The following is a 27,830-nucleotide window of genomic DNA, read 5'->3' as shown; positions in this document are numbered from 1 at the left end:
GCCAATGAACTGCACTTGAAAGTAATGTCCTTAAAAAATATGGAAAAAAAAAAAGACGTGACACAGGAGCAGAGAAGTGCATCTGACCTTTCAGTTGATCTGTCTGCAATTCACTGAAACCTCATCCAAAATCTTTTCATGTAAAGGTTGGCTGTAAAGAAGCCATTCTTCTGGAAGGGAAAGGGAAAAAGGCTGAGGAATGCCAAATTGCACAAGAACTGGACTAAAAATCAGTTTGACTTTTTTGGTGGAGGTGGTTAGAAGCGACAGTGAGTGTCTACATCCAGCTGCAAAACGCGGTGGAAGCTCTGTCATGATTAGGGGGTGCATTTCAGCCAGCGGTGTTGGAGATGATGTCAAAGCTGATGGAATTATGAACGAAGAAAAGTACCATCGGATTTTGATCCAACATGTAATACCACCTGGAAAATTGGCAACAGTTCTTTGGCACAATGGTGATTGCAAATACACTGCAAATGCAGTAAAAGCAAACCTGGACAGGAAAACACACAAGGGAACATTTTTGGTCATGGACTGAAGAAATCTTTCCTAAGAGAGTTCACACCAAATATTGACTTCCAGGCTTGTTAGAACTGTACAAACTTATATATCGTATAAATGGTTGTACATTCAAGTGTAAATTGTTGCATCTATTTCCCATTTTTCCAGCAATATTTGAGGAAATGAAATTAATTCATTTAGATGACCTTTACAAATAAGGCTTTTCACATCATCTTTTCCAGTACACGTAAGAAATGAAAGTTGGTGCTTACAAGCATTTTCTCTTTCTTCCTGTTGGCTTTCAAGGAGCCTCCATAATAAACTGAGGTTGGGGACCGGCTCGTCCTCCAGTCTGACTGACCTCTCCCAGGCAAAGACCCCAACAGGAGGTGGGGAGAAGGGAGGAACAGAGGAGAGCAGCAGAGACAAAGGGACCCAGCAGAGGAGGGCCGGGGCTAACGCCACCTGGAACAGGTTAGCCCTGTTTATTATAACCAATGTCAGTTTATATTTTAGTGAATACTTTATTTTGTTAATGGATAAGCCATCACACATTTTTACATGAACAAGTGCTTGTGCGTGTGTTTCCTTTACTAGTGGGAAGCTCTGTCAGTGCTGTTGTCCATGCTATGAATAGGACAGTCTCCTTTCACATACACATGAAAATACATATACGCACATGGACATCAGCTCTTTCTGCCTGCCTTCTTCCCTCAGGGTCCATCACTACCACACTTTATTTCCATCCATCCATCCCTTCCTCACTCCCTCCTCCTTTTTTCCCCATTCTGCCTCGCAGGTTTCTTTCTTCTTTGGATTTCTTTCTTCTCACTCTTTTGTATGGTTGTTTCTAACGGTGTTTCTGCTTTATTCAACACTAAACAGCACAGAGTAGAAAGCAAGAGCTGTCAGTTTGCTGGGTGGCTGAAAGGCTATGTGAACAAATTAAACTGGACACAAACCTTCAGTCAAAAAAGTTCATGCCCGTCTCACTGTAGTATGTTTTACCTTTCTGATGGCCTTCCTTTGGTAAAGAAACCTTTTCAAAGTTTATTTTTAACCAGTTCTTTTGAGGTGGCTTCAAGAGCTCACCGATTGTTCAAACGGCACAATTAAAATAAAATAAATGCATGTATCTGTGTCACTCTTTCTAAATGCATTTCACCTCTCCGTGTGTTTATTTCTAGCATCCACAATGCAGTAATCTCAGTTTTTCAGAGGAAGGATCTGGGAGAAAATGAACTCTACAATCTGAATGAAGGTGTCAGGTTAGCTGTCTAGTTTTATGTCTCTTGCTGGCCTTTACACCAGTACCCTGAACTTTTAGCTGATTTGTATTTTAGAATATTTGATTAAATTATCACTGCTAAAGCTTTGATTTCCCATCTTACCTTACTGCAGCAGAATATTTCTTACTTGAAACATATATAAACATGCTTACAAGTTAACACAGGCATGTTATACTGTTCATAAATTGGATTTACCTTAAAATTGCTTTAAAGAAGAGACACTGTAACCTTGAAATTAGATGGAAATGCAGCATCTGTCATTTTAGTGTATTTAATCACACAGTGTTTGTTCTTTGAGCTGCTGATGTTCAATCATGATACTGAGCCAGTGCTAGCCTTTGCTAACTGTGGAAAGTTTTATTGAAATTTCCAGATGTTATGCATGCAGTGTGAGCAGCATCTTTTCTCATTTCCTGAGTCTGATGTTCCGTAAACACAGCATTCTGCAAACTCATTACGTCTGGTTCATTTCCAAGGAGGTATCGCTGATGATGTGTGACTGTAAGCATATCGCTTCATGTCCAGTATCCACTCATGTGCTGTTATTATAACCATTGCAGGCAACTGCTTAAGACTGAGCTGGGCTCCTTCTTTACTGAGTACCTTCAGAACCAGCTGCTCACCAAAGGAATGGTTATTCTGAGGGACAAGATTCGCTTCTATGAAGGTAAACACGAATTATTGAGAAAATAGACAGAAAGTGGGACGTATATACAGAGTGAGAAATTTGAACCTTTATTTCTATGATGGTATATCATGTTTTGAATAAAGAAATGGCTGCCAGAGACTGGTGTTTAAACAGTTTGATTACAAGCTTAAAATATAGACATAAAAGGGTAAAAATAAAATCAGGGTTGTCCCTTTAACCTTATAAAATATTTCTTTAAAGCGGTCAGATGTCAGAGCAAATTTACATGGATAAAATCTCTAAATATGCAAGTTCGTAAGTTTTTAGTTTGGATAAGAATGGCACAAACACAGGTTTTCAGGGAAATTGAAAAAAAGCACCCAATAAAAGAGCTACAGGCTCTGTAGGCTTCATATTGAATGTTAAAGTTCATCACATTATGATTTGTTTGGAAGGAAAAAGTCCCTTGGTAGCACAGCTTAGGTTTGCAAAGTTGTATCTGAACAAACCACATGACTTCTGGAACAGTGGAGATGTTTGGAGATAATGCACTTCGCCATGTTTGGAGAAAACCAAACACAGCATATCAGCACAAGCACATCATACTAACTGTGAAGCACGGTGGTGGAGGCGTGATGATTTGGGCTTGTTTTGCAGCCACAGGACCAGGACCAGGAGTTGACCATTAACTGTGAGGTCATCTGTTCAACAGACAGCTAAAGCTTAGACAAAAGTGATCCAGAGTACAGCAACAAATCTGCAAAAGAAAAGAATCAAATTGTTGTAATGATCCACTCAGAGCCCTTTTTTTTCTTTTAAACATTTTATTTATTTTTAACAGCAGAGTGTCCTGCAAAACCTTTTTTTTTTCCATATGACTGTACATGTCTAAAGCTCTGATATATCAGAGCCAATTACCAGGGAGAAACTCAACAAAAGAGCAAGTTCAGAAATATTAATCTAAAGACTGCAAAAATGTGTATTAGCTGGACGTTTAACACCACCTGTATCTGCTTCTCAAGTAAATTGTGTGTCCTTCATTTTAACGGGGAAAAAACAACCTTTCGTGTCATCTAGGTTACTTATTTGCAGAGATATTTTTTCACCACGGTAAAAAAATTCTACAAAATTCTTTGCTGAGTCTTTAGTTTCAACTCCTTTGTTCATAGCCGACAAAGCCTTCTGGCTTTGATGAGGTGTTCACACTACCAGTAGTTTGTTTCAGGGGAAGTCCGAGATTAGTGTTTTATCTTAACATGACACAAGTCTAGTCTCTAATGGTTTCAAACAGGGCCAAATAATAACTTACTAAAGAAATTTCTAGATGCAGAGGTAACTGCATTAGTTAAATATTACTTTGACTGGTAAGATCGTGGCATTTTTCTGCACAAGGACACACAGAAACACACACTGATGCACACACACAGGTAGAGTGAGAGAAAGGTATTTTGTACTGTGGTAAATGTGTGACCTTTATTTGAAGCACTGCTGAATTGATATAACGCACACACTCTGATGGTGACAGATTTGTGTGACAGAACCGTCATCACAAAACCAGACAGGAAGCGATCCTTTACGTCAATAAGTAAGAAGGTTTGCGTGTGTGTGTGTGTGTGTGTGTGCATATGCAGAAAAATGTCCCACCAGAAATAAAAGAACAAAGCTGTAAAGTTGCTATCTGGATTATCAGATCTGTTTTTTATAGGTCAATAAGTATTTTTGCAATGACACATTTTTTTAATCTTCTGCCTCTGAACTCTGCCCTTGTGTCAAACAATGAAGCCGTGATTATAGTTCAAACCTTGAGCTTGAATTCAAGGACTCCAACAACAGTATTACATTAACTATTTGGAAACTACAGCCACTTTTATGCATAGTCCTTTAAGCATGCTTTCCACAATCCCAATATCTTTTTCCTACATCAGTCTTGATACTTTTATAACTGATCTGCCTGGTTGTATCGCAGGTCAAAAGTTGTTGGATTCTCTGGCTGACACGTGGGACTTCTTCTTCTGTGACGTTCTGTCCATGCTGCAGGCCATCTTCTATCCTGTACAGGTACACATTCTTGCAAACAAGTACTCCAATTAAAGGCCTTCATCACATTGAAACGTGTATATATCATCAGGGAAAGGAGCCATCAGTCCGTCAGCTGGCTCTCCTTCACTTCAGGAACACCATCACCCTCAACCTTAAACTAGACGAGGCGCTCTCTCGGCCCCGGGCCCGAGTTCCTCCCTCCATCATACAGATGCTACTAATACTACAGGTGAGCACACTTTTGTGGTCTGCCTCTCCCATCGTCTTCGTCTGATAATCTCTCGTGCTATCTCTTATATCAGTGTGCACCATTTAACACTGATATCCATGACTTGATGACTGTGACATGAGAGAACAGGGTAAATGGCAACAGATGAGTGGAATGAGTGAGGTGGATCCAGGTACAGACACAGATGAGGAGCCAAACTGAGCTTAAGGAAAAGTGAGCCTTTATTTTGGGGCTGACACTCACAGCCAAGAAGCAAGACAAAATCAGGGAAAATCTAAACTTAAACTGGGAAACAATAACTAAGACTTTCACTATGACTTTGAGAATGAAAACCATGACAGGATGTGGGGTAGGTAGCACAGACGACGCGACAGTGAACAAAGGGAGACGGAGGACTTAAATACACACATGAGGTGATCAGGAGAAGTGGAGACACATGAGGACACAGCTAACTCGAATGAAACATAATGACAACACAGGGGAGAGTAACACTGGACACACTAACACGAGACACGGACCTTCAAGGTAAAACAGGAAACATGACAGGCACAGACTAGACACTGAACTAAACCTATGAACAAAACTCTTAACTAGAATAACACTGAAACTTAGGATTATAATGTTCAAAACAGGACAACTAAAGACTTAGAAAATAAACCATAAAATAGAAAAAAACACCAAAATACAAGAAACTGAAAAAAGTGGGTCAAAGTGACCCAGAACCAACAGGCAAGTGTGCTTGGTTACACCCTTATCGACCACTTAGCGCTAACAGGAGGACAGACATTTGTTTAGAACTCTTAAAGATGTCGAAGAAGCAAGCTCCTTTAAGCAATTACTTTGGTGTTCCTCCACCTCCAAAGAAATGTCAGGAGTCCGAACCGCAAAAGAAGTGCGTATTCTCGGAAAAGTGGTTTCAGGAGGTGAGCTGGTTTCAAGCAAATGATGAACGCACATATATGCATAATATGCCGTGAAAATCCCACTCTAGCAGATAAAAACAGTGCCTTTTATATTATATTAAAGGCACTGTTTTTGTCCACTTTCCCGAGAATACGCACTTCTTTTGCGGTTCGGACTCTTTCTGACATTTCTTTGGAGGTGTATGGAACGCCAAAGTAATTGCTTAAAGGAGGTTGTTTCTTCGACATCTTTAAGAGTTCTAAACAAATGTCTGTCCTCCTCCTGAAAATCTTATGTACGCAAACGCGCATTGCAACTTCTTATCTGGTGCGCGTCTTTTATTTTGAAAGCGCACCTGCAGACCACTTATGTGCACCCCTGTTAATAGACCACACATTTAAACCAGCCACACTTTAAACTTTAACAACATCTAAATTAATTTTTTTTTAAGTCATACATCATAGAGTTGATATGAGAAGAGGATTTGCTAAAGCATTTAATTGTACCAAACTGTAAATGTGCTTTTTAATGCCCCTATGTCGTGCTAACAAGCTAACATACTAGTCTGGGGATTGACTCACTTTTGGAGCGTTGCAGTGCTTCTCAAGTACGCCCAGAAAATATGGGTGTGTCTTGTAACTGAGGTAGCCATGTGAGCTTTCCTCTTCTGTCACCTATTGGTTTTTATTTTACTTTGTCTCTTCTTCATAACTTAACAATGTTTCATCAGCCTGTAAAAAATTGTTAAAAGGAAATCAGCTAAAAACAGTCCCCTTGATTACACACAAAGATAAAAGTGTCAAAGAGTGACTAATTCTCAGAAGGATACAGAGGAGACCAGATGAATACCATGAAAAATGTAGGTGTTGCTTAAGTAACAACAGCTGTGGTACTTTCTCTGAATTTTGACATGGTTGGAATATGTTAAAATCAAGTAAAATAGAATAAAATAAGACTAGTGTGTGGGCCATTTTTAGATATTTTACCCATCTACCAAATCTTTTAACTTAAAAGCACTTGGTACAAAGATTCCTGAGAGGTACTAGTCACAGATAAGCTGTGGTCCTGGTAGTGCATGACAGTGGGTTTACTCAGTGTTGTAGAGGATGCAGAATGGGGTTGTTTCTGTTTGGCTTAGCTTGGACATTATTATGATGACTAATTGACCCAAATCTGATCCTTCCAGATTCAGACTGAGAGGGCAAGACGAGACGAAAATAGAAAGCACAATTTATTTATTCCCTTCTTTTATTCATTGTGCACAGATATACTGCAGAGTTATTTTAGTTTGCACACAGCGAATATCAACAGAGAGCAAAGCGGGAGAAAAAGATGACAGGTAGACAAAAAGAAGGAAGGAAGTAGGGCAGCTAAGAAAAAGGCTGTTTGTAAGAGAGGTAAAATTTGGCACTGAAATAATGCAGTTTTTGCTAATTCCTCAATTCATCTGTTTGTAATTTCCCTTTCATTCTGTTAAGCCTCTGTGACGCCAGTTCACTGAAGTCTGTGCTATTTATGTGGTTTGTTTCTGTGCTGTGGTTTTCGTGCATGGGCTTAACAATTTAGAATATTGAAACTTCACTGATCTATCCCTTGTCATTTTGAGATATTGCAGTGAGGTCTGGAGCCACATGTGTCTCATGTGTTTCATGAACAATGTTGTGGAAGTAAATTTGAACTACATCCAACTGTAGAGCAGCAGTTTGGCTTTAACTGAACAGAAACACAAAATCGGAAACTTTCAAACAGCAGAAGTACTTTTGTGTTAAAGATGATTTATATCTGTGGATCAAATGACTGTGTGGTGTAAAAGATCCACTGTGCAGTTCCTCTCCGCTCGAACTTTCTTTTAGCTCATTGTTTTCACTACCATCAAGATCATCATAATACAGATTTTCAACTTTTTGTTCAGCTGCAAAAGCCGGATCTACTAAATATTGATTTAATTTCTTTTTCTGTGGTGCCCAAATGTATGCACCTGCCTGATTTTGTTTGAACAATTATTGCACACTTTCTGTAAATCCATTAAACTTAATTTCATTTCTCAAATATCACTGTGTGTGTTTCCTATATGATATATTTAACTGACATTTTTTATTGTAACAACCAACAATTCATTTATGATTCATTAATGTTGAATTGTCTGCTCTAACTGCTCTATTCCCATGTTGTTGCAGTATATTAATGGCTAACATTGTACTGTGGATGGATTGTCTCAGTTGTTCTCCTGACTGAAGTTTACAGTCCGTTTAAAGCATGCTGCGTTGCGATTGCATTTGTCCCCAACCATCGGGAACTCTCCCATTAACTTTTATTGAGTGGAAAATAGTTAGTATTCATCCTCCAGCTTCACTGTGTTTATATTATGCTAACATAGCCATGTCGCTAGCAATCACATCCTTATATACCAGCTAGCCCAACTACAGTAACCCTACAAAAGTCACTGCTTGTTTAGTTTTTTTTGTATTTGTTTATGTTGGAAGTGATAGCAGAGCTGTACGTTTTAATTTTTTCAGAAATCTGTCAGTCAGAACATGCTATATCATGTTTAGGTGGAAACTAGCGAGCTAACTTCCTGCTAACTTCTAACTCTGTTAAATTTAATAAATCCTGTTTTGATGGATGCCTGGGTGTTTAAACAATTATTGCACGCTTTCTGTAAATCCAATAAACTTCATTTCACTTCTCAAATATCACTGTGTGTGTCTCCTATATGATATATTTAACTGACATTTTTTATTGTAACAACCAACGATTTATACAGAAAAATAATGACTATTAACAAGGTTGCCCAAACCTTTGCATCCCACTGTATATGTTTATACAAGGCTAACATTCACACCAAATTGATTCTGCTATATTTAATGTGTTCTTTTCGGCCTAGCCTCTAAAGACATACATGTTTTGAACTGAAAAAAGGTTTATCAGAGATCTTTCACAGTAACTGGCAGAGTGTTTGATAAAATCACAGAAAGCCAAATAGAGAACTTTCTCTTTCCCCGGTTTTTTCTTTTTTTGCTGCTTCTAAAGTTTCCATTAGTGCCAGCCAACACACTGCAATTACCAGCTAAGACAAACTTGTGTTTTTTATGTGTATGTTTGTGTTCCTTTGATCCAGGGTGTCCATGAGTCTAAAGGTGTAACAGATGATTACCTGCGCCTTGAAGCTCTCATCCAGAAGGTGGTCTCTCCTTACCTCGGCACTCATGGCTTATATTCCAGGGATGAATCCTCCAGTATGCACTGTTCTTCCTGTCTGTTGGGTAAGTGTGTGCTTGTGTGTACTTGAAAAACTCACAAATTCCATTTTAATTCAGGCTTTCTGTGGTTTTTGCGGAATGTTTGCAATTCTAAACTAATAAGGTTTCTCTTTCTGCTTCTCTCTTTTGTCTTCGTTAGAAAAACGCCTACAGTACTCCTGGTCCTCCAAACTAAGCAGTCCTCCTGTTGTCAAAAACCCAGTGGTCCGCTCTAAGAGCTACAATGTTCCCATGCTAACCCCTGTAGTAGAGTATGACATAGATTCCTCCTCAGGGAGCGGCACAGGCATCAGGCGGCATTCGGTATGTGAGATGACGTCTTGCGTGGAGGAAAGCATCCCTAAGACAAAGTCCACCATAAGTGCCCCTGACAACAACAGTAACACCAGCACTTCGAGCCTCGCCAATCACTCCTCAGCTTCCACCACCTCTGCTTCACTTTCAGGTAGGACTATATGGCTAGAGTTAATGAATCCCTTTAAAAAGACAGTGGAACTCAAAAGTAAATATACGTGTTTTTCCTCAGCTGTGCAGCGCTATTCATCTGTCTAAATTATAGATGAGTACATATGAAAAAAACTCCACAACCCAATCAAAGTTTGGGATTTTTTTTCATGATTTCCTGAAAGATTTCTTGACTTGGATAAGTGGAAGATGCATGGATGGATCAGTGGTTCCTTGACAGAGACTGACAGTTTTTTATATGTATTTTTGACAGATTAAAAATAAGTGTTAGTGTTTTCCAATGCATTAATACAAGTGATATTTACCTTTAATTTAGGTTAAAAAAAATTAATTAATACGTACATTTTGATTCTTACTAAACTAGGAGTAACACTTCTTCTGCACAAAAAATATTACAAAACTGAATGGATTTTGGTTTTGAAGTGGAGCAACATTTTAATTTATCGGGTTAACCAGATTAGCCAGAATCCAAGATGTAAGTGAGAGATAAGTTTTCAAGAATGCAGGCAGAGTGGAGATTTCAGGCCATAATGCACAGACTTGCATTTGGAGAAAACCTGTGAAATGCTGTGCCAGGACCTTAAGAGAGCTGTGCATAAGTGAATCTCAACAAACCTCAAAGAACTGAAGCAGCACATGTGCATTTTGGTTTATTTCTGTTAAATAAATGTGTTGCTGTTCAGTTGAGGTTGTGTCTGAGGTCCTGGTAGGAACCTGATATATTTTCTTATTATGTCCTGGTATTTAAAACCTTAGAATTGACAGGGGATGTACTTTATTTTTACAATGACTGTCGATTACTGGAAGGGAGTAGTACTGAATACATTTATGAATTTTGAAATGAGCATGGTGATGTTGAAAAACAGAAGTGACAAAAAATAGAGAATTAGGAATAGCTTATATTACCAAGAAAAAAGGAAACAGAGACAAATCTTCCTTATTTCTTCTTCGTTGTCGTCTTCTTTTAACTAGTCTCGCTTTAGTAGTCATCAAAGGGTAATCTGCCTCCATCTCACCCTGTCCCTGGCATCTTCCTCTGTCACACCAACCTTCTGCATGTTCTCCTTTTGCTACATCCATGAACTTTCTATGTGGTCTTTCTTTTTTCCTCCTGCCTACCAGTTCCTCTTCAACGTCCTTTGTTCAATATATCCTCTGTTCCTCCTCTGTACACGTCCAAAGCATCTTCTGCCTCTCTCTGCCATTCTCTTCGTCACCTCTCTTATACACTGTCTATGACTTTGGATGGGTGACTCTAGCTATTTAAACTCATATAACTTCACTATCACTACTTTTTTCAGCTTTTTTGTTACACCCGTCTCCCTCTCATTCTCACACATGTATTCTGTTTTGCTTCCACTGACTTTGATTCCTCTTCTCTCCAGAGCATGCTTCCACCTCTCCAGGCTCTCTTCCAACTGCTCCCTACTCTCACTACAAATCACAGTGTCCTCTGTAAACGTCATGATGTATGGAGACTCCTGCCTAACCTCATCTGTCAGCCTGTCTACCATCATTGCAAACAAGAAGTGGCTGAGAGCCAATCACTGATGTAATCCCAGCTCCACCTTGAACCCATCAGTCTTTCCTTCTGCACACCTCACACACTGTCTTGCTCTCCTCATGCATGTCTAGCACCAGCCTCAGATTCTTCCATTTGTTACAATTTTACAGAAATATAAAGAAATGGAGTGAGATTTAATTGCCGTATTCTTGAAAAAGTAGGATGCATGCTGTGTAGGTTTTTCACATTAAGGTCAAACTATATTATGTCACGAAATCTCTCAGAGCTGTGAGACAGACTGTGGTTTGAGATGTTTAGTGAGGTTAAAAGTAACAGGCAACATGCTCTGCAGAGGCAGCAGTGTAAATCCTGAAATCACTGGAGTTATCTGGTGATGTTTCTACCATCCCATGATGCATCTGCTATACAGTGAAATCTAGACAGAAATGCTTAATATTGGCACAGCTTTATTATTGGAATCTTTGATCCAAATGTATTTTTTGCTAACAAGCTACAGTACAGAAACGTAGAGGAAAATCAGTTTCACCTCCAAAAGTTTTGCTTTACTTTGTGCAGACGGTGCAACCTCCAGCCAGAAACTCCAAACCATAGGTGCTGGAAGCCAAGCAGCTCCCCACCCTGCCCAGCGTCAGCAACACTCCCCTAGCATCTTCCCCGAGCCTTCCCCAGACGAGGACACACATTGCACTGGCTCGCTGGAGTTCGACTCTTCCTCCTCCTCCAAGGTTCTGGCTCAGGACACCAGCTCTGGTCCCAGTCCTTCTTCCAGTCCGGAGATGATGATGGATCACATGATGGAAGATTCTCTGGACTCGGAGATGGAGCTTGATGGGATCTTCCTGAACTTCTCAAAACAATCTTCAGGAGGATCAGCGGACACCAGAGACAGCAGCAAGGAGAGTGTGGCATGACACACAGACCAATGTGTGTGCGTGTGTGGATGTGTGCAAACTTCACCTGTGTGATGCAGGTCTGAGCCACGACTGACATTCCTCAAACTGCTGTTTTCTAGAGACTCTAGATCTTCAGGGAATCTTTAAAACAGGATTATTTTTCTGTGTCTTGTGCTTTTTCACTAAAATCAAGTCTAATTTTATGATGCCTTTTGTAATATTTCATTGTAGTTAGTTAGAAACATCGACACTGGCCCCTGTGGGGAGATTTATATTATTCATTCACATTCAAACTAAACAATCACAAAATAAAACTATAAATGAAAACATGGAAAACACATAAAACACAGCAAAAGGGCAGAAGCATGAAAAACGTGGAGATACTTTTTGAAAAGCTTGGACAGTCAAACTCAAACTTCTAACATTTCATATGTTTTGGAAAACTACCATGTTTGACAAACAATGCAAATCATATTTTATTAAATTACTATTAAAATACTCATTTGATTTTAACAATTTTTTTTGTCTCTGTTTCAAATTAAGACTTAAACTGGTGGGAACTCTTTCCAAAAGAGGCTTAAGCTACAGTCAAGTAAACCACTTATTTCTAGTACATCTAAATGCTGTGCTTTTGGGCTGTTCTACATCGGTGACAGTTTTTCTATGCAGTTGCTTCAGAAAAGCGCTGCGAAAGAGCATAAAACACAGTGGAAATAGATTAAAAACACATACAAACACGCAGAACGGAAGTTGAGGAAAACGAAATGGAAGTAGAAACACAAAAACACAACGGAAGTGTTTTGGGGGGAGATATGAGTGACGGAACAGCAGCAGAATCCAAAAATGTGTGAAGGATTGTTCTGAGACACATTTTAAGGATGTGGAGGATTCGTTGGTGTTGTGAGCGAGGGAAAAATAGCAGGTAATGTGTCTTTTAATCATATGATTCATATAATATTGTAGAGTCATGTTTGCTATTAGCCGTTTACTGTTAGCTTGCTACTCTTATTCTCTCCCTAAAAACGCTTCCGTTGTGTTTCGTGAATTTTTGTTCTTGCTGGCGTTTTCTTATTTTGCTTTTGGTAAAATGCAGTTTTAAATAAGGATTTGTGTCGAAAATGCACACTGCCAGCTGAAGTTGCAGTTTTGTTCTAAAACGTCGTTCAGTTTTGAAGCATTCAAACAACAGTTGACAAACATTATTCTGCTTCTTTTTTTCTTAATCCTTTACATCTTTTTGTCAAATCAAAATAGTCTCTGAAGAAATTGTGTGAGTCAAATGTTAGGACATGTTAATCAAAGACAGCCTTATCAGCAAAGCATAGAAAACTTGTTCCACTCCCAGATTTGGCATCTTTTACCAAACCTTATCTTGTCCCCTTTTCTTATCTCAGCTCTTCTTCCATTGTGTTAGTGTCCACTTAAAATAGCAGAAAGCCAAGTGTAAATCATTTGTCATGGAGCAACAGTCTGTCTAAACAACCTTTAATGTGAGTTTTCCTTGTTTACACATCTGGGCCTAAATCAGAATCAGCAGCATGCGCTTCCTGTTTCTGCATGAACGCAGCCGTTAAAGTTGTGCTGACAAACTGTATTTTGCGTTTTGCAACGTATATTAGTTGTTTGCGTTTACTGAATATGATCACGAGCGCTCAATGTCTGAATTAATTTTTTTAAGTACACCGTCCACGTTACTTTCTTTTCTCTTTTTTTTTTATTTGAACAATTGAACAACAAATATACATAGTAATGTAGTTATAGAAAGGGTATGAAAACTTTCACAGCTTGCAGTATCTTTTACAAGTCATATATACAAATACAAGTACGTAAACAAAAAAGTATACTTTAGGAGAAAACAAACAAACAAAATAACCGATTAAAAAAAGAAAGAGGTGCTCAAGGTATAAATAAACAACATATAAGTCAAGTGAAACTATACATTCGACACAGCTCTTGTGTTTTACATGCTTTGGAGTTGGTGCTGTTCTTTAGATTCTCTAGATAATTGGAAAACAGGGCTTTAAAAGCAAATATGTTTGGACGCTGTTGAAAATTTTGTACAATGTATGTGAAATTTGGCAAAAATAATCAGAAGATTGATAATATTTTTTTTTCCTGGATTTATTTTATGGGTATGTGAGAGGCCAAATAGAATATGTTGAAACTTCAGTTTACATGAGGGATCAATTTGTCTGAATTCATATTTGAAGTTGTGCTCCTCAAACTTTTCACGTCACTATATGGTGAGGGGGGAAAAGGTAGATGCTGCCACCTTGTGTCGTTCGTATTAATGTGCATCTGCCAATAGGAGAAGGAAAGGTTCAAACCTAGAGCAGTAGAGGGGATGCATGTAGACCAGGGGTGGGCAACTCCAGGCCTCGAGGGCCGGTGTCCCTGCAGGTTTTAGATGTGTCCTTGAACCAACACAGCTGATTTAAATGGCTAAATTAGCTCCTCAACATGTCTTGAAGTTCTTCAGAGGCCTGGTAACGAACTAATCATGTGATTCAGGTGTGTTGACCGAAGGTGAGCTCTAAAACCTGCAGGACACCGGCCCTCAGGGCCTGGAATTGCCCACCCCTGATGTAGACAATCAAAGAGAAAAGAAACACAGCATGAAAATGCAAAAAAAGAAAATAAATCTTTAATATTTGTCTTAATTACAAGATGTTATACAAGATTTTTTTTCCAAGAACCATTTGGATATACTGGACATCCCTGGGCAGCCATGTGCTGCTATGGAAAAGGGTTTGAATTCATATTTTATAAAATAACCTCCTTGCCTTTGTTGGGCAAATTAAACCTTGACTGTCCCTGAAATCTTTTTTCTCAAATATTTAGCTCTGGGTCGTTTGAACTTAATTGTTAAACTTATGTTCATATTAGTAATTTTAACCAAATTGTTTTCAATCCTTAATTCAGTCTGAAATCCAATCTTTAGCCCGGTCAATAAAAAGTGAAATTTCAAAACTATATCCATGGAAAATGGAATAAAGAAGGGGACTAAAGTAAATTACTCTTCTTTCGGTGCACCTGTTCAAATGCCAGCAAATCAGCCAAATAGCAACTCAGTACATTTAGGAATGTATCTGCTTAACTTTAAATTAAGCATCAGAATGAGGAAGAAATTAGATTTAAATGACTGAAGTTAAATTTGGATTTTCCCACACAACCAAAGCTAGGACTTACAGTGGTCAGAAAAAGAATATCCAGTTAGCAGCTGTTTGCTGGGGGCTTTAAATAAATTTCTAAGCCTGTAGGTGTTATTTCATACACTGACCTGTTTATTAAATGACATTAATAATTTGGGTGGTAGAAGCACAGTATTATTTTACACTAAAAATACAGAATCAAGACGCCAGAGTACTTCTCGCTGTTGAAAATGCCCACCTGTTTTTGTCTACCAGTGTGCCTGTTGCAATGCTAACACTTCGGGCACTAATGTTTGAAAAGTGTGCACATTTATTTTTTAGATCTTACTACTAACAAAAAAAGAAGAGAAAAAACAACACCATTTTAAATGCAAAGTAATATTTATTCTGTAAATCAGTGACACTGTGACATGTAAACAACATTTTTCTTTTTACCTTTATAAACCTGTTACTGCAGTACATGAGCTCAACATTGTGCTGTTATGTGTTCATACATTCAGGCATTAAAAACCGAATTTTGCTTCAACTGTGTTCAAAAACACTAATCTACTGTTGCTCTTTGACTCAAACCCATCCGGCTAAAAACGGAAAGGTAAAACTGGAAATGATCACACTGATAAGCAAAGAAAGAAACTGTGGTTTCACAGCATCAAAGCCAAATGTCTAAACCTGCAGCAGTGCATAATATTTGCAAGGCACGAAGCTGAACCCAGCTCAACTTCTACATCTAGACAGCACTGCTCCACGTTTGCTATTGGCACTCGGTCGCTGAGAGTTTCAGACTCTGATAATAGATAAACTATTTTTGCGTCGCTCAATTTTGAGTTCTCGTAGCACATTCAGAAAAGTCTTTGTAGTGTTGCATGATTTAACATCAATGTTGAAATATTATTACACCACAAAATCCTCTATCCTCTAGTATTTCTTTCATATTACAGCTTCTAAGATCCTGAAAGAAAACTTTACTTAAGATATAAGCACAGCAGATGTATTTTAACCAGATCCTCTGATCTGTAAAATTGTACCCGCAGAGAATTTTTCTCTCGTTCGGTGTAAAGCAGTGTGCACACCACGAAATTTCAATCACAATAATGCACACTAGAATGCAAGTTAGCATTTCACAAATACTGAGCTGCACAAAATAAGATTACTTGTTTGGCAATACAAAAAGTTTTTGGTGTTTTTAATACAGTTCAAATTTTAAAAATCTAGTTGTCTAAATTTGTTTGATATACTTTTACCATGTTTCATTTGCCACACTGACTACTACACAGAACCAAGTACAGATTCCAGGATCAAGTAAATCTTATGCCTTTTGCTTATTTATGAACCATGAGAAGAACAGCTCCTGTAGGTAAGTACTGCCTACCAATGACCATGTGATGGCAGTGCAACATTCAATATTGTGGCCTAGTTTTGATTTCTAGTTGATACAGGCTGCATATACATATGCAATTATCACAACTTTTTTTTTTAAACTGGGATTCTGCATGTTATGAATTTACTGCACTTTGTTACAGACAAATCCATAGAAACGGGCCACAAAAACACTGCACATCAGTCGAAGACGTCTTCGTCCTGTGCAGATATAAGGCGAGACTCCCCATGATGCAAAGTGAAGAAACAATCTGGTTTCAGTCCCTTCTGTTCCAAAGCCTCTCTGAGTCGAAGAGGTGGATCGAGGTAATACTGCATGACAAGAGAAAACATGCATGTTAAGATATTGTTCGAGCAGCTACTCCAACACATTCAGTTTTTGTTTAGTTCTGCAGATTTTTCAGTGATTATTACATTTATATCACTTCGATTTCAACAGAGGCTGCATTAAACTGGGACGGCTGCAGGAATACTCATGCAGCTCAACAATGAAACCTTTGTTTTACTGTGTTGCCAGAACATAATAGTGTCACAACACTATATCTAAACAACGAGCTCTTGCATTGATATGGCACTCACAGAGTAGCTCTTAGGTCTATTGCAACCTCAAATACTAACTGCCTTAGATTACAAAAAAATTGGAATGCTCTGTAAAATGTAAATAAAAAGAGAATGATGATTTGCAAATCTCATAAACCTGTGCTTTCCACAAGATAAACAGTCCATAAATGACTGGGTAATGAGTAGACCAGCTTTGGGAGAGAAATGCTGTCTCATTATTCTAATCTGACTCTGTCCATTTTAAATGAGCTATAGCCTGTTGAAGATCTTATGCCTGTTCCTATACGGCTACTTCTTTTCATGATGTAGATTTAGCCCACATTTGTGCATAACATGGTAAACTGTACTCACTGAGTGGTTTCAGGAAGTGTTCCTGAGACAATGCTTTGATTTTTCATGACAGAATCATGCAAATTGTAATGCAGTTACACCTGTGGGCTCAACGTTTTTAGGACATTACTGATTTTTAACCTTGGCCCTTGCACACAGATTTCTCCAGATTATCTGAATTCTGTAGATGATATGTACTATTTAAAGTCTTTTTAAGTCAATTTTAGAATTTTTTTAAATAATTTACAAATGCAGTTTTTTTTTTTTTTCAGGGTGGTTAAGATCACTTTGAAGAAACCCTCTTTTTATGCCAAATCATGTTAGTGACCCATTGCCAATAACACTAATTAGCTGTAAAGTGTTCCTCCAGCTGTTTCTCTTTAGTCTCACTTAGTTTATCAATCTTTTGTTGCCTCCATCCCAAATTTTTTTGAGATGTGCTGCTCCCATCAAATTCAAAATGAGCCAATATCTTTCAGGAAATGGTAAAATGTCTCTAATCATTTGATGCTTTTTTTATGTTTCATTATCAATCAAATATGGGTTTGAGATCTGAAAATCACTGCATTCTGTTTTTATTTACATTTCATACAGCGCCTCAACAATTTTGGAAGTGAGGTTGTATAATAGTAACAAAATACTAAATTGAATGCTACTGAAATACCTTGCATTATGTAACCTTTGTTGTAAAAAAAAAAAAAAAAAAAAAATAGAAACACCAGTCAGTCAACCTGTCAACTAACTTGTTTCAAAATGATTATATCCTCATGAGAACAGAGGAAAAAAGAATCTTCCCATTAATTTTGTGTGATTTCCTTCCTTTTTGTAGCTAAAAGGGGACCCAAACACATGACGTATCATTGGAAAGCCCAGGATGTCCTCTATTTAGTACACCAGGACTTAGTAGGGTAGCTCAAATAAGTCAAAAGATATAGAGCAAAAACACATGTGAACATTAAGCATGACCAAAGCACAAATATAAACATGTGTTTGCTTGTTAAAGAAATGGGGTTAGAGGGGGAAAAAAGACTAGGGGAGGCTCACAACTCAGATGTGTCTGTTACAACAGTAACGCAGGAGTGATCACTGGAAGTTAATCTTGGGAAGATAGTGAGATATGGACAAAATCAAATTTTGATGAGAAAGAGGTATGCATTGAGTAATGGAAATAGCATCATGACTTTAAATCCCTATAACCAATGTTTTAAAGCAAAGTTGAAGTATTCATGGTGGCAATGCCATGGTGACAATAAGAATCTTTAAATTCACTGTGCAGTAGTCCAGTGAATAGTCAATAGTTCAACATAAAACCACAAACTTAATAAACACATTGAGCCGGTAAGTGGATTCTGATGCTACAGAATTGATTATTCCATCTTTGCAAATCTCAGGCATTAGAGGGCCATTGATCTTCTATTCCAACTCTTTCAAAGAAGGCAAATCATCTAGGTTTTAAATATTTATTTAAAGAATATATAAGGGATCCATAACTAAATAAATGTATTTGTGTGGCATTACCTCATACGCGAGGGCAAAGGTGCCCCAGTGAATGGCCACCGACTGTCTGGCCTGAAGGTCCTCGTGAATCTGAACGGCCTCCTCTGGATCTACATGCTGTCCTTTCATCACGTCTCTGAAAAACCAAGTAATATTCAAGTAGTCTTTGATATCTGTTTTTGTTACAATAGGCACAGCATTATGGAAAAATGAATAGCTTAGAGGTAGAGTTAACTGCAATTAACTCTACCTACCGACTTTATTGTTGAAACATGAATGTGCCTCTAGAACAGAGTAAATAAAAACTGAATCTACAGTGCCATCATTTTCCCACATATGTTTACTTATTTAGAAAACTATTTATTTTTTTGTAATTGTGACAAAGTACTGTCTGTAGAAATGTTAAAATAATCATTAGACGTGTTCCGAATGTACATTACAAAAGCAAATTCAGTGGCCAAACATTAGATTGTAAGGATGTTCTTAATAAAGTGCACATGTGTATTACCTGGGCAGGTATGCTCCGATAGGGATTGCTGCAAGGTCAAATGGTCCAAAGCGTCGTCCTATTTCCGCAAAGGAAGAACAGTAGCCAGTGTCGCCAGCAAAGAAGAAACGATGGTCTGGACCCAAAACGGTCCAGCTGCTCCATAAAGACTGGAAAAAATGTTTTTAAAAAAAAAAAAAAGACCTGAATTTTATCAATTTTATCTGTTTTGAATTCAAGATAAAGATTTAAACAGAATTTGTTGTCCTATAAAAATGACAAAGTTCTGCTGTTGGCTTGTTTAGGGTCATGGCACTTCACTAAATCTTATTAAACAATTAAGCAATAATGTGCATATTGTTGTTGTTATTATCTTACTTTGTTATCATCCCATGCTGTGCGTTTGCTCCAGTGCTGCGAGGGTGTGCAAACAAACGTGACATCATCATGACCTGGGACACAGTTCTCCTCCCACCAGTCCAGCTCCATCACATTCTCACAGCCCATCTTCATCAGCCAGTCCATCAAACCCATTGGCACGAACCTGACACACACAATGCAAAAAGGTACATGTAATTTCTAATAAAGGGCACTAAAGGGCACACTGTTTGACAGTGGGAAGTGAACATATGACATGAATGGAAATAATATTGTGAATCACTGATCCACCTCACGTACCAGCGTAGCTCTCCTCCGAAGCGAGCATTAAGACTGGCCACAGATCCAGCATCCAGATGATCGTAATGAGAGTGACTGATGACCACTGCATCAATCCTAGGAAGCTGTTGGCAGGAAAGTAAAAGAAGAACCTTAAAGGTGGAGGAATAAATAAAAAATTTTAACAAACAAAAATATATGTATGTATATATAGGAACCTGCTCCACAGTGCAAGGAGGACCTCTGAATCTTTTGGGTCCCATATATTGGATCGGCGATGCCCTCTGACTGAAGATTGGATCTGTCAGAACATTCACCCCATCGATTTCAACCAGAACTGTGGCATGGCCCAGCCATGTGACTCTCAGTCCTGGACCGGAGCCAGAGAGGTTTGGGTTCTGCACAAAGTATGGCTCCATCACAGGGAGCTCACGATCCAGGGCCTTTAGAGACAGAGAGACGAGGGAGAGGAACAGGCCATCCATAGTTTAAAAAATAAATAAATAACAGACAAAGTAAGATGTAAGAAGGGATGAAACAGATGGGTGCAGGAGGGGCAAATTATTTAATGCTGAAGGCCACCTTTGCTATAACTGTACTTTACACCTATGAATTTGCTAGTAGTTGGTAAGCACACCCATTTTTAAAAGTTTGAATATAGCAACAAACAGTAGAGTCTGTGCTAATAACGGGTTAACCTTTTTTCTGTTGCAGTGTGAAAGCAGCTTGTTAAGCCCTCACTGAGCTCAGCAGGTTTTCCAATAAGACCTATAAATAGTGTGTGTGTGAGATGAAATCGGCCAGTGATTCTTAGTAAAGATGTATTTGTCCTGAACTCATTTCCAAGGAGGCAAAATTTTGCCAACAGCTGTTTTCTATATAAACTTGAGACCTGCACATTTAAAAATTGATTAGTGACGCTTCACTGCGACTTGGATTAAAACCAACAGCTAATAGTAAACTGGTGATTATAAGTAAGTGATTACCTACCTCTTTACTAGAAGGTACATTGCTGTTATCTTTTTCTAAGAACAGGAACCTGAACAGCATCGAGTAGGAAGGAAAGCGCCACGTTGGCCAGGGGTTAGCCCAGCGGCCATGTTTGTCCCGACACGACTTTGTCACTTCTTCCTGCAAAAAAAGTAAATAATAGCATATTTGCTATGTTAGCAAGTCATTTTGGAATCTACAGTTGTATAAAATATACAAGTTTATTTTTCACAGGAAAGTCACAAAGTGCCTGATGCCTAAAGAAGAAACATTAAATAAAACCAAAACAACAAAACGGACACATAAACAAGACAAAGTCAGACACAAAGACCCCAAAGCCTGACTTTACCCATTTTTAAAAGCCCCATCTGAAGCAATAAAACAACTTATTCCAAAGTTTTGGAGCAAAAAGATGCCCCTTAGATAAAATAAACAAGTTCCACTCCTGACATAACAACCTAAAGAAAGGGAACTATTCAACATTACCCCAAGGTTACATAAGCTAGATTTAACAGAACTAACAAAACCTACTGCCTTGTTTGAACCTTGGGATTGCGCTATCTGGGACAATGGTAAGAGTCTCTTTCATCAGAAATGAAATGTAGAAATTGTTATTTAACTAAAACTTGGAAATCAAACAGTTTGTAGAAATGTTTTTATAAATTAGATATTATCTTTTCAAGAGTTAACATCTACAAGCTAAACAGGATAGTTCCAAAAATGATCCCTGTGGAACACCACAGAACGAGGGAGGTTTTTCTGACATGATTAATAACAACAGAAAAACTTCTCTTTCTGTGAGATGAGATTTAAAGCATGCTAATGTAGATACAGACACAGCAACCACCTGATATAACCAATTTAAGAACACTGTGTGATCCATGACATTAAAAGCTGAACTCGGATGTAACAAAACACAACATGCGGAACTAGAGAGGAGGACTTCACAGAACGAAGAAGCTCTGAGGTGATACTGAAGCCTCATGATTTGGGTTTTATTAGATAGCAGGGTGACAGTAATAGAGGGTCTTACCTCCAGTCGGTAGTCCAGGCGGAAGCTTTTGCGGGAGGAGCTGCTCTTCCTTGGAGTCCGAGCATCCACCTCTCCACCCTCAGCACCTCTAGGCTCGCCACCATCCTGAACAATGAGTACACATAGAAACTATAGTAAACTTGAATTCTTCTAAACATTTTTAAGAATTGAAAATAAACATTTAACATACAAGAACGTATTGAGAAAACATGAAAAAAATAATATCAGTGCTTTTATTAAATTCTGCAAATTCTTCTGGCGTCAAAGACTGACACATACATCAGGATTACACAACAGTTTTAAAAACACTAAGAAGTCCCTTTAACGGTTATCATGAGTTAATGACCTGAGCAGTAATTGCAAAGCCTTTTCAAAGCACCTATTTTAACATGTAATTACATTTGGCAGGTCAAAAGAAAAAGCACAGGTGTGTTTCGGAATGGGAATTAAAAACCGGTTTTCAAAGTTTACCAGGGCTGGCCTTTTTTTCCCCTCAACAGTTGGACACTGAAAAACAAATGGATCAAACTCATAGCAGTGTTGCTTCTGCACTCCTCAGTCTCTTTTTTCCCTTGCTCTGCTTCCACACTGTGTTCACAATCAGATAATAATACAGCTACACTGAAGATCTATGTAGGATTTCATTTGGTTCCCCACACAGAAAATTACTAAAGACTGAAATCAGAAAGTAACAGTTTCCTCCCTAGGGTGACTGGGCCTTCGGGATAGGGTGAGGGCCTCAGACATGTGGAGCGATCTCAGAGTAGAGATGCTGCTCCTGCATGTCAAAAGGACCCAGCTGAGGTGGTTCTGGCACCTCCTGGGCAAGCCCAACTGGGTGGAGACCCCAAAGTAGACCCTGAACCCTCTGGAGAGATCATATATCTCATCTGGCCTGGGAGAGCGCCTTGGGATACCCCAGGAGGAAGTGGAAAGTCTGGTTAAGGAGAAGGACATCTAGAATACACTGCGCAAGCTAATACCTGCTGCCACCGCAACCCAACTTTGGACAAGCGGAGGATGGATGGATGGATGTGAGAATACCAACGCTTTCAACAAAATCTTATCAATATTCACCTCCAGCTAAAAAACTAAAGCAAATATGCAACCAAATTTGCAGTGCTACCAAGCAGAACTTTGTAAACATGTGCCACCTTTTTCCATTATATTCAACAGAAGGCAGATGTCTTTTGTTGTGATGGTGCTGTATTAAGACGATTATAGGCAAGAGGAAAAACATTTATATTTCATTTTGCGGTGAACTTTCCATTTAAACCACGGCGCCATCTAATTGCAGCTGATAATGTGCATTACCTCCACCAGGCCTTTTCTCTCCTCGAGCTCAGCTCTGTCTGAAGATGACGGCTTCTCCATGGCTTCAGCGCCCCGACCACACCTAGCACTGACACACAAACACAGTATTAACTTCACAACAGTGCTGCAAAGTCCTGCACAGCGAGCAGAACCACAATTATACCAGAAGACAATGAGAACAAAGACATTACATAAACACAACTGCAACCAAGTTATAGCCTGGCCCCTTTCACTGATAGAACTGTACTGATAACAGAACACACAAACAGCAGACAGTTAAACTGCAACACTTTGCATAAGACAAAAAGATGATAATCAGGCACAGTGACATCAGCTTTACTGTATTCAAATAAAACTATTATCTGACGTGACATTTAAATGCTTCCACTGTGTATTAAATTCAGTTGTTCAAACCTTGCCACCGCTTTTATAATTAAGGACTTGCTGGCAGGAAGAAGTGTGTTGACAGCTTTTTTCTCTTGAGTAACAGCGATTGAGAAGTAACTGATGTTCTGACACACACAAATCTAAAGACATTTGCACTGTAATTCCACTGTTTACCACATTAAAGCTTAACAGCGTGCAAGAACTCATGGGTACCTTAAACTGCAATTTTTTTGGGTGAATGTCTCCTTCAAACACGGTGGTGCAGAATTAAACTTTAAATGGAGTTTGCCTTGCCGTAAAGCATTCAAACAGGACTGGGTGTGTGACCGGAGTGAATAATGATTTCATCAGATAAAGAAGCATATATTTATGAAGGCACTTAGACGAGAGAAAGCCAAGAAGTCTAATCACAGCCCTTCCTCATCCTGCTATTATCCACAACTATCAGAGTTTGGAATACACCCTCTCTATCATGCACTCAGCAATGCTTCCTTCATGGATCCTCTTATGCAAAGAGAAATAATCAGAATCAGAGAAACTTTATTAATCCCAGAGGGAAGTGGAGTAAATAAACCACTACATCTAATGCAGTTATGAAACAAAAAAACCAAAGTGCACTTGCTCTCTGTGGGGAAATCCACACATTAAACCATGCCATGCTGATGATGCACTTGGCCTCATGAATGGAACTTACACACACACACACACACCAGGTTAACAATGGGGCTCTGTGGATGACAATCAAAATAGGTCTTTGCATCTAGCCAGCATGCCTGCCATGGTTGTATAAACAACAAACAACCTCGAGTCAGGTTTTTCCTGAATTCAAGAGAAATATCACTTTACTATTGAATAAACGCACATGTGAGCTTTAAAAACTGGACAGCACATGCTAGAAATAACCTTGACACAAGTTCGAAATAGACTTAATCATATATACTGCTGTGAAATTAATTAAGAATTCATGAAAGGAAATAATTATGAACATGACAACAGCTGCCAACTGATCGAGTTTAACCAGCACATTATGACATTTATCCGTTTCCTGTTGCAAAGGTGTCAAACACGCGATAAGGATGGCAAACTGCAAACCACTACTGACAAACTAAACCATTATATCCTCACCAAGCGTAAGAAGGAAATACTGCACACTGTATTTTACCGAGAACTCGCCTAGCAAGTGTGTTCAAAAGGAAAACAATGACTCTAGGAACAGGCCACCATAGCATTATCGTATACCACAAGCGTCGTCTAACGTCAGGTTCTAGCACCTACCTTCCCGAAAACTTGAACTCAGAATACCACCAGTGCTTTCCTTAGCGAGGAGACATGTTCTCTGCATAAACGTTAGCTTCTGACTGTTTTAATGAGCAGCATTTATGAGGAGCTGCACGCATTTTGCAGCACAGTTTACATCACTGCAGCATTACCCCGGAGGGACTATCGACAGGAAACGTTAAGCCGGCTGTTAGCAGGACGTCGTTCAAAGAAAAAATGTGAAGTTCTTAATGCAGCAGAACGGTTACGGACCATATCTCGGTACCAGCTCGGCTTCTCTGACGTCGGTGCGAAAAACCCTTTGATCACGTGACGCGACAAACTCTCGCCGCGGCTGTGGGATATTTTATGAAGGAGAAAACCGCTGTAACGAACTGTATTATAAACCCTCTGATGCATGAATTATGAAAGCCTTGGTCAAGATTTTTTTTCTTAAGTGCTTTTATTCTTCTCAGGACATGAAAAAAAATGTTTAACTCTTTTTTTTTCAAAAATATGTTTTTTTATAAAGTTATAAACTTGTCCACTCCAGTGGACTACATGCGCCTGAGCACTTAGCATGAAATACTGTGAATTTACTGTAAAAATTAATTACCTTGTGTTCTATTGTAAATATACAAACACTTGTTTGCTTGTATCCTTTGAAAAACATCTCAGCAATTTTTTTTGGAACTTTCAACTCATAAGGCCCCAATGTTTAGACGTAAATAACAAAACCAATCAACAGTCCTAGCTATGAATCCTACACCTGAATATGGCAAACTATCTCCAACAAGAGAAACATTTTTGAGTCTACACAGTTCTATAACGATGCAGGACAGTATTACCAAGCCCTTAGTAGCATGCTGGAAGAAAACACAAACTGACATCTTAGTCTCTGCATCTCCAAACAGTTCTATGTTCATCACACCTAGGCTGTGCGAAAGTTTGCAACGCATCCAGGGCACAATGGCACACAGCATTGCATGCAGATGTATTTGGTCTTCCGTGTGCACACAACATCATGGCACCTGTTTGCATTTTTCACCTCGGTCAGTTGGGGCCAGTGATATCCTGTGGCAAACCTGACCTCACAGGCTACTTTGGTGACTGCTCTCCACTTCACGGGTTGTGGGGTCCCACTGGGTCTTCCTCTTTTGCATTGCTGGAGGGAGAATCTCTTCTCTTGTTACTGACAGTTCTTTCCCATACAAGTTGGTGTTGTATGTTATATTATCAATTAGATCTGCTGGAAACAGATGTCTGAAGAAATCTATGGGATCCTTCCCCTCCACATTCAATTTCCACTCTCCTAGAAAAGGAGGCAAGTCTCCAACCAAGTCATTGTCTTGGACTTTCCAAATATTTTTGCGGGCTTGAGTATGGTCAGGTGCCATGTACCCATCTCCCACAGCTCCCTGATCATACTGACCTTCCTCTTCATCCTGCCCCTCATCGTTCTCACTTTCTGCATCCTGACTGTCTGTGTCTTCATCATCCGTAGTTCCTATGTCTCTGTTCTGCTCTGGCAGCCACTCTCATCATCACTGGACTTATCACTGAACTCCTCATCACTGCACTCATCAATGAAATCATCATCACTGGAGCTGGATGGAATTTCCTGGACTATTCTGTACGCTGCCTTATTCTTTGCTGGATTTGAAGTCTACAAAATATGATAAAATAATTATTATAGTAACTCAAACTACAGCTGATCTGCACAGAAATATATATTTTAAATGAGTAGCTTATAAATGTAACAATTATATGCTTAATTATAACCAAAACAGTCCCAAAAAACAGTGAGACAATTTATGACTTCTGTTAAAAAAATATAGTGGGTAATGCATGATGTCCACTACAGTGGACACATGGTTAATTGTAGTTTTCTACATATTAGACATAACAATTTCTTATTCCAAACAGATAATATCCTTCCCTAGATGTTACTGCATATCATCATATTTTTTTTACCTGTTGGGCTCTTTTAGCATAGAAGGATTGACAGGATATGCCAGCAGTGGTCGGCAGGGGTGACAGTTTGTCTGCCATCTTTGATTCAGAGGAAATTTACTTGCAGTTGCACTAACTGAACACTGAATTGACCTCAATGGAGCATGGCAGCAGAGAGCACTCTAGAGGCTAATATGCAGTTCCACCATAGAAACCAATGCATTAAAGAGATATGTACGTTTTAGTAGCTGTCCACTCCAGTGACCACTATGCATCAGAGGGTTAAAAAAGAAAAATATTTTTAAATCAGTATTTTAAACATTGATTCCACCGCCAATGTTACTAGTAATTATTATTATTATTATATTAATTATTATACCTCAGCCAAAACAAAAGTAATAAAATCATTCAATTTCAATACAATTTTATTTATTCAGCGCTAAATCAGAACAACAGTCGCCACAAGGTGCTTTATATTGTAAGGTGTACCCCACAATAATACATACTCTTGTGTGTGTGCGTGAGTGCTATTTAGTTGTGTGATAGGTATATAGCTGCACAAAAAAAGGGAATATTCTCTACATTAAATTTTGTAACTTGAGTGATGCCGTCTTTAATTAAAGACACTGCTTTTCATTTGGGATTTTCCACAGTTGTAGCAGCAGTGCAGGAGCCCCAGCTGTCTCTGTGTCACTGGTTCTAGTTCATGTAAGATAACCGAGAATTTGAATATTTTTAAGATAGTATAACGAAGAAAGCGGTTTGAAATGACGACTGAGACCCGGACACAGCAGTGGACTATGTGACTGTAGGGTTCCCATGAGGACTGTTTAAAAGAGTCTTTGTGTAGTTTATATACGACTTAACTTACCTCGAGTTCCTCCACCTGATGGACACCTGAAGGGAATGTAACCCAAGGAAACCCACTAAATTCAGTCGCGTCTTAACCTTATTAAACTTACAACTACATACCAAACACAACAGTCCAGACTTGGACAACACTGTTTCCATTGCAGGCCCTTGTATCTGACCATAATTACTTGGCAGAGGACACAAAGTTACGCACAGACGAGGTTTAGTGTCCGGACTGCGAAGACTGTGA

The 27,830-nt window shown here is 38.8% G+C and overlaps 2 protein-coding genes across 8 annotated transcripts in view; one reads left to right on the top strand and one right to left on the bottom strand.

Annotated features, from left to right (window-relative positions):
• The window catches only part of LOC309693000 (proline-rich protein 5-like), a 24,288-nt gene extending 7,811 nt beyond the window's left edge, over window positions 1-16,477 (top strand). For all 3 annotated transcript variants that reach the window (XM_082511936.1, XM_082511937.1, XM_082511935.1), the window contains 9 exons: window positions 808-975; window positions 1,689-1,769; window positions 2,351-2,457; window positions 4,385-4,476; window positions 4,547-4,687; window positions 8,709-8,853; window positions 8,990-9,295; window positions 11,396-12,655; window positions 16,406-16,477. In XM_082511936.1, the coding sequence (XP_082368062.1) occupies window positions 808-975; window positions 1,689-1,769; window positions 2,351-2,457; window positions 4,385-4,476; window positions 4,547-4,687; window positions 8,709-8,853; window positions 8,990-9,295; window positions 11,396-11,751 (1,396 nt within the window). In that variant the 3' untranslated portion in view covers window positions 11,752-12,655; window positions 16,406-16,477. The remainder of the gene's footprint in view (window positions 1-807; window positions 976-1,688; window positions 1,770-2,350; window positions 2,458-4,384; window positions 4,477-4,546; window positions 4,688-8,708; window positions 8,854-8,989; window positions 9,296-11,395; window positions 12,656-16,405) is intronic.
• Window positions 15,248-27,830, bottom strand: napepld (N-acyl phosphatidylethanolamine phospholipase D). 5 transcript variants are annotated; one of them, XM_082511939.1, is made up of 10 exons: window positions 27,701-27,830; window positions 23,132-23,219; window positions 21,818-21,922; window positions 20,785-20,925; window positions 20,013-20,237; window positions 19,816-19,919; window positions 19,516-19,681; window positions 19,159-19,307; window positions 18,672-18,786; window positions 15,248-16,574 (listed from the first exon to the last, which is right to left on the bottom strand). In XM_082511939.1, exons 1-10 carry the CDS (start codon window positions 27,760-27,762, stop codon window positions 16,443-16,445), a joined length of 1,287 nt encoding a protein of 428 aa, XP_082368065.1. In that variant the 5' UTR covers window positions 27,763-27,830; the 3' UTR covers window positions 15,248-16,442. The 5 variants fall into 5 exon arrangements, with proteins under 5 accessions (XP_082368065.1, XP_082368064.1, XP_082368068.1 ...); XM_082511938.1 differs by having other exon boundaries at window positions 27,600-27,829; XM_082511942.1 differs by lacking the exon at window positions 27,701-27,830 and adding an exon at window positions 26,208-26,441.

The sequence above is a fragment of the Aulonocara stuartgranti genome, assembly GCF_965226115.1.
Source record: "Aulonocara stuartgranti genome assembly, chromosome: 17".
Taxonomy (NCBI): Eukaryota; Metazoa; Chordata; class Actinopteri; order Cichliformes; family Cichlidae; genus Aulonocara; species Aulonocara stuartgranti.
Note: the sequence above shows the minus strand (reverse complement) of the source record. Positions and strands in the feature narration are given on the sequence as shown.